This window comes from Ailuropoda melanoleuca, chromosome 3 (genome assembly GCF_002007445.2).
Source record: "Ailuropoda melanoleuca isolate Jingjing chromosome 3, ASM200744v2, whole genome shotgun sequence".
Classification (NCBI taxonomy): Eukaryota; Metazoa; Chordata; class Mammalia; order Carnivora; family Ursidae; genus Ailuropoda; species Ailuropoda melanoleuca.
Window position 1 is genome coordinate 17,530,443 of NC_048220.1, and position 10,451 is coordinate 17,540,893.

At 45.2% G+C, this 10,451-nt stretch overlaps 1 protein-coding gene across 2 annotated transcripts; it reads left to right on the forward strand.

The window, feature by feature from the left end:
• Positions 1 to 558: 558 nt before the first annotated feature.
• CTXN3 (cortexin 3) lies at positions 559 to 10,442 on the forward strand. Of its 2 annotated transcripts, XM_019809289.2 has the most exons (3): positions 559 to 687; positions 797 to 1,445; positions 9,480 to 10,442. In XM_019809289.2, the coding sequence occupies exon 3, from the start codon at positions 9,579 to 9,581 to the stop codon at positions 9,822 to 9,824; it is 246 nt and encodes an 81-aa protein (XP_019664848.1). In that variant the 5' UTR covers positions 559 to 687; positions 797 to 1,445; positions 9,480 to 9,578; the 3' UTR covers positions 9,825 to 10,442. The 2 variants fall into 2 exon arrangements, with proteins under 2 accessions (XP_019664848.1, XP_019664849.1); XM_019809290.2 differs by lacking the exons at positions 559 to 687; positions 797 to 1,445 and adding an exon at positions 4,940 to 5,067.
• Positions 10,443 to 10,451: the final 9 nt, after the last annotated feature.

A 10,451-nucleotide genomic window follows, 5' to 3' on the forward strand; every position in this document is an offset into this window, starting at 1 on the left:
CGGTTAAAATCTGGAAAACATATGGGGAGAGAACCTTCATATTCGCACGAGGTTAGCTTCTAATGGGAAGCATTTGATTCTTACATGAGATCATAACATTTGGCATTTACATTTTCTTGGGTCTGAGGTCTATCCAGGATTGCTGTCTGTTGCTAGCGCATGGAAATTTTCCTCCTAGACAATGAGCTCTCTCCCAGTCCCCTACAGCTACTGGGTAAATGGCCGGCTTCTCGCAAGAGCCGAAGAGACAGCAAAGCTGACAGGCACCCTCCGAGTGAGCTTGAAATATCACGCACCCCATCATTTGGTGGGTGGGTGTTGTTGCCAACTGTGCTTCTACTTGAACAAAGAAGGTGGTGAGTTGCCAAAAAACAAGGATGCTGCATCTTAAGGATTGTGATGAATTCTTTCCAGAGAAGCACTTTTTTTTTAAAGATGAATTTTATCCTAAAACAGTTTCCAAATTTATTTAGGCATTCTATCCAAGGAAAATAATTTAAGTGTTGTGCCATGTAACTAGAATCTGTAGAATTAAAACAATTTTCTCTCACCGAAGGTCTATCTTTACTCATCAGTGGTCTCTGACGGCCTGCATGGGGTGGAGTACCCGTCAAGGTCACAATCGTGCCGGCTGGCCAAAGGATACACTGGGCCTGGCAACCTACAGCCTAGCAAATTTACAGACAGGTGGTAAAAATATGATTTTGTTGTTGTTGTTGTTGTTGTTTTAATTGTTCTTTCCTCTTCGCTTCCCATAATTCCTGCTTTTCTGAAAGGTCAATTTTGTTTTCTTTAGGAAAAGGAGCCTTCCCTCCGTTTCCCAAATACTATGTTGATGCCCTTCCTTAGAAGTCTTCCCCTTAATTAAGTTGGCCTGAAGGTCATAAGCCATAATCAATATGGAGGCTGGTTGCTGCAAGGTGCTAATTGACAGCCCCAAAGAGGAATAGTGTCAACAATCAATAGAAGAGAGCAGAGCATTGGTAGATTAATGGCTTTGATTTTGAAAAGGTATGGGAATGCCTGGTGATGTTTCCACACAACCCCCCTGCCCCCCCGTACTCCTTGTGAATGTTAATGCTTTCTGGAAGATGATTTCAGACACACTGCTAGGATACTGCCTGTACTCACTGAAGCAGGATCCTCTGAAGACTTGCTGAGGCAGAACTGAATTCATGGCTCACCACAAGGAAGCAGCCGTAGTGGCCGCTAAGGATGCCTCCCACAGAAAGACGATGCTCCTTTAACTCGGGGGCTCTAATGGGAATTTGCTAAGCCTGAAACAACGGCTTTCGATCTGGGGTGTGCCCTCAGCTGCTTGCAGCTGCCTCTGTCTCCTGCCTCAACAGCAGCTTGGTCGGGAAGAATGGAAACTAAAGAGGCTTATAACTACCTGTAACTGTTCCACCAGGACATGGATCAAGTGTTTGTTCAGCCAGACTCAGGTACTTGACCAACAGCGTGTCCTTGCTGGGCTAATTAATGCTTTTCTCTAACTTTACGATGTATGCATGAGCGATAATCGCAGAGATGCCTTTTGCATCCCAGCTCTGAATTTAGATCTAGATGTCAGATGAAGTCTAATGAAACAGTTGCTAGGTAAAGTTAATACGAGGGGGGTGAAATGGAATGATGCGTTTATGTTTAAAGCATGCTTAAGTTTACAGTGCTAGTGATACTGGATAAAGGAGTAGTGAAACAGGCTCTTTTCTTTGCTAAGCTGCAGTAAATTATTCTCGAAAGCTATTTGCCCATTACAGTAATTTTTCCCTTCACTGAAAACATCCAACCTTCCAAAATGTAATAGGGATGTTTTGATTTGTTCACAAGGGATCACAACTTAACAACTCCTAAGGATAACGCTGACTGTCCCTGGTGTCCCTGGCTGGTAAGCACGGTGCAGCCCTAGCCTTCTGAGGTATCAGCAAGTCCTCTTTTTCGCAAGGACAGAGAAGGCAAACCGGGTATAACAGTAAGGTTTATCGTTTAAAGAGAAAATTTCCAGTTTGCTAGGGGTGACTTTTGGTACCCCCAGTTCCCGACTTGGCACTCACGTGGGTTTTCCTGATGTTCTCAGTGAGGCTGCACCCTTGCCCTGCAGTCCCTTTAAAACTCGTCCAGCAGATGTTGGGAGAATGGGAAGAAGAAGATAGGGAAAGGGAAGATGAAGATAGGGAAGAAGTCACACTGAGGTTAGGGCTCAGGCTGATGAGAATGGTGGTCTCCTGCTGACCCAGAGCTGGGAGCAGACATCTGCAGGCTGACTTGGCAGTGACAGTCCGAGGGAACGGACCTCCCAGTGCAGCAGTGGGGGGTGATAACAGTTCCGAAACTGCCTGTTGACATTTGTAGCTGACCAGATTCACGTGTACGTCAAGCCATTGTTTGGGGGCTTTCTAGTAGCCTCTAGTAGTCTATTTGTTGAGTGTATAAAGTACTATCTGTCCTTAGCCATCCTGTGAGTTCTGAAGCATCAGGGCTATTGTATTGGATCAATAGGGCTGTATTCAGAAAAGAAAAATATGGAAGTTGCCATGTATTTATGTGAGGAAAAAAAAAAAGGAGGTATATGGTGGTTGAAATACATGAAGTACCTAGAAAGAGCCAGGAAATCTTCACCTGAATTTCGGGGCTGGTCACCAAGAGGGCCATGAGTTCTTTGAATTTACAGGAAATATTTTGCATCCATGTGTGTATATCCTGGAATGCAAATTACCATTCCCTGGGCTCCCACACACTAGTTCCACAAGATTCCTAAGTAATAACTTTTGTTTATATAGTGCTTTGATGCCTTAGCTGATGAGGTAGCTTTTGTGGAAGGCTCACAGTTATAGGGGAATATATGTAATAGGGTCGACTGGGATGTTTACACATCTGGGGTGGGAGGGTGGGGATGGAAGGTGGAGTGTATCTCCAGTTATGCAAACAGCAATGCAGCTGAGGCTTTGTGGGGCTCAAAGAGTAGAGACGATCCTATTTAGCCTCGGTGGATATGTATTACGGGATACATATCTCTCACTCTCGGGACATGTATTACGTTAATCATCGAAAGGCATGTTAACATTTCAAGAGTCAGTTTCAGAACTGTTGGAAAATAACGCAGCACTTGGAAGAACTCTGTCTCTGCTAGTCACTGCAAATTCAGTTTTGCCTACCTCGCCAATTCCCTTCCTGGTACAGTCCGCAGAGTGGTCTCAGTCGTCTGCCAGAGAAATATAAATAAGATACACAGGATGTGTTTGTAGGACGAAGTGTCCTGTCCGTCACATCGAATGTAAACTCTACAGACCTGTGAGTGTTCTTGCTCAATAGACCCACTGTTTTTGCATCTACTTTTGAAAACCTGTCAAGTCACATAACTAGGTTTCTGGCCTAGAAGTTTTAAAAATGAGGTGCAGCACTCATGTGGTTTAGAGGTACTTAAAATACAGACGGTATTGCTTCACTGCTCCCTGCACATTAGCAGCCGAGGGATGACTGAGTTGCTACTCATTCCTACATGCTGGAGAGAAACTTGCGAGTCAGCAGTCTTTGGGGAATGCTTCTCTTCTGGTAACTGGATTTTAGGATTTGGGGCAGTTTACTTATAATCTCCATTCCCCAGTGTGCTTGTTTGCACAATAGAATTTAGAAAGAAACCTCATTTTGCCCAAAAGTGGTATAAAGAGGAAACGCTCATTCATCATGACGTGTTTATTGAACACTCACGATGTGCTAGGCAGGACTTCACATGCGCTGTGTCTGTTATAAGTATGACCATCGCAACCCATTGCGGAAGGGGGGCGGGTACGTGGAAACTGATGGCCACAAAATGAGAGGGTGGGACCAAATGCCTGGGGGCAGCTCCACAGAGTAATATGCCAAAGACACCAAACTAATTCTGTTGCTGTCACTTCAAAAATAAGAAAAGGATTATATCGTTGCTTTAAGGTCTATTTTCTTCAGATAAAATAATTTCCCTTACTGTTAAATTATATAATGCAACGCTGACAAAATGAAATGTCCAAAGGATCCAAGCTTGGGAAGGGTACATGATGACATTTATGGGTTCCAGGTAAGACATCTGGCTTCAGGATATTTTAATCGGCTGCTCTTCTCCAGCAGCAAAGCCAATTAGCTCAGAAAGGCTTGAGCCCTGAAAGAGAAGGGCTGCTGCTAATTTTTGTATTTGATGGGACCCAACCCATCGGCCTTGAAGCCAAGGAAAATGTAAAAAGCCAAATAACTGCTTTTCGAATCATGAAATCGGAGACTATTAAACTGTCACTGTGACTCAGACTATCTACGATTCTTTGAAATAAGATCTATTTCAAACACAATGGTCTGACATCCTAGGCTGGGTGGATGACATGGGCTTTTTTACCCCTTCTTTGTATCAGCTGGTACCTCAAAGTTTGAATTCAGTTCCGTGGATTATAAGGGGCCAGAGATTTGATCCAATGTCTATTTAAAAAAAGGCAGTGACCCCAGGACAGCCAGGAATTCCTCAAGGAGCTTGCTATTTAATAAGGGGACTGAGTTGGGGGCGCCTGGGTAGCACAGTCGTTAAGCATCTGCCTTCGGCTCGGTGTGATCCTGGCGTTCTGGGATCGAGCCCCACATCAGGCTCCTCTGCTTGGGAGCCTGCTTCTTCCTCTCCCACTACCCCTGCTTGTGTTCCCTCTCTCGCTGGCTGTCTCTGTCAAATAAATAAATAAATAAAATCTTTAAAAAATAATAATAATAAGGGGACTGAGTTGAACACCCTGTGGAGACAGGTCCTGTGACAGGTGTTGCCGCAGATCGCAGGGGCAGGGCTCCCGGGGGGACAGAGCAGGAAGCGCCCCATCTCTTTGGTGCAGGGAGAGACGGGGAGGGGGGGCCCACCTAGGAGGTGGCATTTGGTGCAAACCCTGAGGGAGGGAGCGAAACCCACAGGCAGGAATAGAGAGAGGAGGAGGGCATCAGGCAGAGAGCATCATGACTAAAAGCTCAGAGGTGGGAAACCTGTAGGGGTTCAAAGAACAGCTTGTGCAGAGCAGACCAAGTGAGGACGGCCTCCTCAGGTGTCTGCAGACTCCATCCCATGTAAGTTTGTTCTTCTTGATCCTTTTACTCCAAACCAAATGCAATTTGATGTTTGTTCTGGTTTGAGCTTAGGAGGAAAAGAAATACATATCTTACAAAAATTCCATTGCTGGAATATGACCTAATTTGTCATCCAGGAAACAGGGCTCTCAGGTCCGGGAGGGACTCAGTGGGCCGTTAGGGTCCTTGGACGTTGGGGTGCCAAGGTTTTCTTGAGGGAAGAAGTGGTAGATCTGAGCTGAGAAGGATGGAACTTGGCGCAGTATGTCCGAAGCATGAGGAAAGAAAGAGAGGTCTCTTTGTGAATTACTCTAAGCGGGGCCAGTGGCTGAGAGTGATAATGGCTAGGGCTGAGACGAACTGTTAACCCGGGCTTCGTGGCTAATGCAGAGGGTTTTACACTTTGCGACGATCACGGAGTCCAGGGAGCTTGACTCTGGGGATGTGTTATACGATTTTTTGAGAATGGGATCTTTTAATTAAGTTTGCTTTAGTCCAGTATTAAAATGAGACTTTACTGTGTCCTGAGCACATGCGAATGGAGGTCCAGGGAAGAACTGCATGCTCCGTGGGTTGGGGAAGCCGGTTAGGATAGGATTAATATATGGCCGTGAGTAACTGTGGTCCTCTTGTGCTTAAAATAACTGCCTTTTGTTATTATTAACACTTAGGACGGTTGTGTCGGAAATCCTTTAAAACAATTTACTTGCCCAGATTTCTCTATTCGTCTAAAAGGAAGATTTCATTATTCAGGTAGAAGCCATCGTGAACATTTACAAGGATCATTTTTGCCAAAGGGGACATTTCACTCCAAGGCAGACATTTTAAAAATTTTGCTGTCTTTGAATATTTTGGGACTGTGGTTGTCAAGTGATTACATGTATTTCTTTTTCTGCTTCTTACTCTATCCGATGCTGCCTTTAACGTAAATGTGCCGTGGAGCTTTCCAAATTTGTAAATTATTGATTAGCTGATTGCGGGTTTAAAATCAAGCAGGCTCTTCCAGGGATTTCAATCAGTCCTAGGCCTTTCTTCCTGGGTCTCCGTATCCCCATAACCCTTTATAACCACCTCCATATCTTCTCATCTGTACCCACCAACCCCCGCCCTCCCCAGGACTTTCCTCCTGGGCCATCAGCCCTTAGTACCCCATGTCCGCTCCCCAAAAGCCCCAGTGACCCCTCATTTCCGGCAAGACCCCACAGTCCCCCTACCATATTTTCCCTCCTTCAAGTAAGAGCAGTTTTCCTAGTCAAATTGTTGCTCAGTGTTAAGGTGTCACTCTGCTTGGTAAAATATTGCAATTTTATAAGAGGCTTTGAAGATTTGGCTAAATGAAGTTATTTTAACAGGTCCTGGGTTTTCACAGTATGCTGGGAGGGGAGAGGCTGACGATTTATAAAGAGCCATGACGTTTTCAAAATGCTTTCATCTACACTTTCTCATCAGTTCGGTTTATCAGGAAGCGGTTGGAATATATGTATTTATATTTTAGCAGCCTTCTCAGAACCTGTGCGGAGGCCGCAGAGAGGGTTAACCATATTCTTGCTTCTGCCTTTTAATCAGCATAGGGTGGTATCACTGCAAATTAAAACTGATTTTTAAATCATTCTAAGGGTTGGCTTCCCTGGGAAGAAGCCAGGCTCCAGACTCATTTACAGGGAGACGGAAGAGGGAAATGGGGCTGATAATCTGAATGAGGATGACTAGGTTACTTGCAGGGACTTCTTGGAATGGCCGCCATCCCTGCAGCCCCCACGTGAATGGTGGACCAGCTCGAAAACACGAGTTATAGAGGAAGCCTAGGCAGTATGAGATGATGGGATAGGAGAAAAGGAGTTGGCATTTTGCTTTGGTGGAACAACAAGGCCAGGGAAGACTGCTCCTGGCCAGTGGACACCGGGGGTGAGAAGGGAGGACTGAACAAGGTATCACTATTTTGGCCTCCCAGCTTGTGGCTAGGGAGTCATTGCAGGCTCACGCTGTCCTATGTCCAGTCGTTCACTGTTTTCATTGAACTTCACAGATCCCGGCGTCTTTATGTTGTATGTTTACGCAGTTAATGGGCTTCAATTTTCCTTTATTTCCTTTCTGGATTACATAATGTTTTCATACAGAATGTCCTGAAAATGCACAGCTCTCTCAGCTGCGTTAAGAACAGACAAAGAAAGGGACTCTGGCCTCATTTGGGCTGGAGGGAAAATGGACATAGAGTGGGATTCTAGTAAGTCCGTGGGGAGGGCAGGGTCAAAGTGATGGGATGTTCAGTAGGACATGGGAGGATAAAAAGGAACATGGCAGATGGCTTGGGCATTTATTCCTCAAGCAGCACATGACTTTCTTTGGGCCCAGCCCTTGGTGAATTTTATACTCGGTATGAACAAGTCTGGTTTGGCTATTTCTTGGGCGTGCAAATGGCCCTCGCTGGAAGCACTAAGGATTGTTGCATTAAAAGCTCTGGCCACCCCTTTCTTTCCTCCTTCCCTCAGCCCAGTTATGTGTGGAGAGTTAACTCCCCAGGTTGGGACGGTCCTTAAAAACAAGCAAACCAAACCAAACCCAATCCATCAACATCCTCTATATCCCTAAGGAGCTTATTTTTAAGAAACCCCGTCAAATTTTATCCCGATCTTGCTTCAAAGCAAAAATGAATGATAAACAAATCTACCACAACTCTTCCAGCCTTAAACATAATTTAGTCACGGAGCCGCAAAATATTCTTTCCCCCCAAACTGGTAACTCCTTCCTTCCAGACACGGGTTGTAAGTCTTATAAACTCTGCCTTAAACTGTGATTTTATAAACTTTGAAGTGTCAACATACATGCAAGCCATTATTATGATCACTAATGCCATACTTCAAGGCAACAATTAGAAGTTAACTGTAGAAATATTGTGTTTGAGCTTCAGGTCATAATTTCTATTTTTATTTTGTTGCTCCTTTTCACTGAACATCCTTTCTTTTGAATCTATGTTAATTCCCATAGCTGACTACTCACCTATGCAATTTTTCTTACAAACAGACTCATATGTAGATTTAGTTCAACATCTGAAGTTTAATGGCCTTTGTGTATACTCCAACTTGCCTTTAGAGACAAACAGTAATATCCATATATCTTAATTTTTCCATCAGTAAAATGGAAATAGCGATAACTTATCTTTTTCCTACTCTTCCTCTTTATCAAATGGTCTTAGGCAGTAGGAAGCCACTGTAAAGCTTTTTTTTTTTTTTTTTTTTTTTAAATGCAGCCAATCAATTCCTTCTCCCCAGCTCAGTTCTCGAGGTGCTTCTCGGAGTGAAGTATTGAACCTGGTCTTTGTTTTCTTTTTTTTTTTTTTTTTAAAGATTTTTTTTTNGGAGTGGGAGAGGAAGAAGCAGGCTCATAGCAGAGGAGCCTGATGTGGGGCTCGATCCCATAACGCCGGGATCACGCCCTGAGCTGAAGGCAGACGCTTAACCGCTGTGCCACCCAGGCGCCCCCTGGTCTTTGTTTTCTGAAGAAAAAAGCAGCAGGAGCTTGGTGGTCTGGGAGTCTGAGAAACCTCCTTTCTCCGTTGGCCCAGGAAACAGAAAGCAAAGGAGAAGCATCCTGGCTTCTACAGCCATGTCGGAAGTGAAGCAACTCTTACTTTTGCTTTTCTTCTTTGTATACTTTTCAAAGTGTTTTCACAGACATCCATCCTCCTTATGGCACCGTGAGATATACAGGCATTTCGGATTCCATTTTTACAGCTTAGCGACCCCTCCAAGGGCCCATACTCATTAAGCAGTAAAATGGAGGCCAGAGGCTGGGGCCCAGAACCCAATACTCCCTGAGGGTTTCTCTACTGAGCACCTTTTCCAGCCTTAGTTTCCTTCCACTGGGGCTACAGAGCTCTTGGCTTTCACGGAGCTTGTAGTAGAGTGGCTAACCTATGTTGTGTTTAGCTACGTCTTGGCACATACTGGTGTTCCATCAATGGTATCATTATGAGAATGATGTGAAAGTCCTACTATTGGAGGGAATCTGGAAGAGACTTGGCAGGGGACACTGGGTTTGGATGTCAAGTTGGCAGCACACCCTGAGGTCAACATTACCTTGCACATTTCTCATCTTCTGTACTCTGGTTTTCTTCCCCGCCCATCCCTCTTGGCCCCCGGTGGCTGCTCTGAGAACAGTNCACATTTCTCATCTTCTGTACTCTGGTTTTCTTCCCCGCCCATCCCTCTTGGCCCCCGGTGGCTGCTCTGAGAACAGTCTGGGAATTTCATGCAAGAGTAAAATATTCTTCCCCATAATTACACAGAACATAGCACGTTCGGTGAAGAAGTTTAGAGATTCCTTGTTTTCTCTGACGAACAGGCCTGTGAGCATAGAAATCAAGTTGCTCTTTGGTAGTTATCCCCTCTCCTTCCCTTTCTCTCTTCCTGCAGATAACTCAGCGTCTCCACGGTGCAGCCACCATGATCTCAGCAGACTGATGATGGAAGAAAAGGAAACTGGGAGATCCTGTGCTCCTGCTTCTCTGGACGATGGATGGAGGACAGCCCGTCCCTTCACCCCTGGTGCCCCTTGAGAATGCGTCGGCAGATTCTAGCATGTCTCTGGAGCAGAAAACCACATTTGTGTTTGTGATTTTGTTGTTCATTTTCTTGGGCATCCTCATTGTCAGGTGCTTCCGGATCCTTCTGGACCCTTACCGGAGCATGCCGACCTCAACCTGGGCCGATGGACTTGAAGGGCTGGAGAAGGGGCAGTTTGACCATGCCCTTGCTTAGCAGAGGGCCAGCAGGATCCCCCTCCTGAGGAAGTGAAGGGCATCATGTCTTGGCAAGGAATTCTCTTTAGTCAATGTTCTCAACAAACCAAGTTTTAATGGCACTTGGTCCTAGACCTCCAATCCCTCATTTATTAAACATGTTGTTAGGTTAAAAGCATTTGAAGGATATTGGAGATGAAGGTTTATAACACTCTCCCAAAATAGGAAGGCTTGAATTTCCATGTTTACTCGATGAATGAATATTGCTGAACATGTGCGGTGGGGAGAGCAAGAGCCTCAGCAGCACTGACACAAACTTTGCCATAAAATGAAGCGCTCGCCCACCCAACCAGAGAGTAAAGAATGGAAAGGATCTGAAATGAATCTGATCACAGCGCCACGAAGAGGCTTCCTTGTTCTGAGCTTGTCTCTCCGTTGGTTTTATTTCTATGGGAATCCGGGTCCTGGGCAGAGACTGGGCTGAGTGAACCTAGAGGAGCACTGGGAAGCCAGGGGGTGGGGGGCGCTTAGCACAAATGGTTCCATCCCTGGAAAAGATGAGTGAGGATGATCTCATTTTATTTCTCAAGTACAACTGAATTCAAATGCTTACGGAGGCTTGAAAACTCTCCGCCAGGCCAAGTAC

What these genes read in the sequence shown, in the direction of transcription:
- CTXN3 (XM_019809289.2), top strand. Translation starts at nt 9,579, where the DNA reads ATGGATGGAGGACAGCCCGTCCCTTCACCCCTGGTGCCCCTTGAGAAT.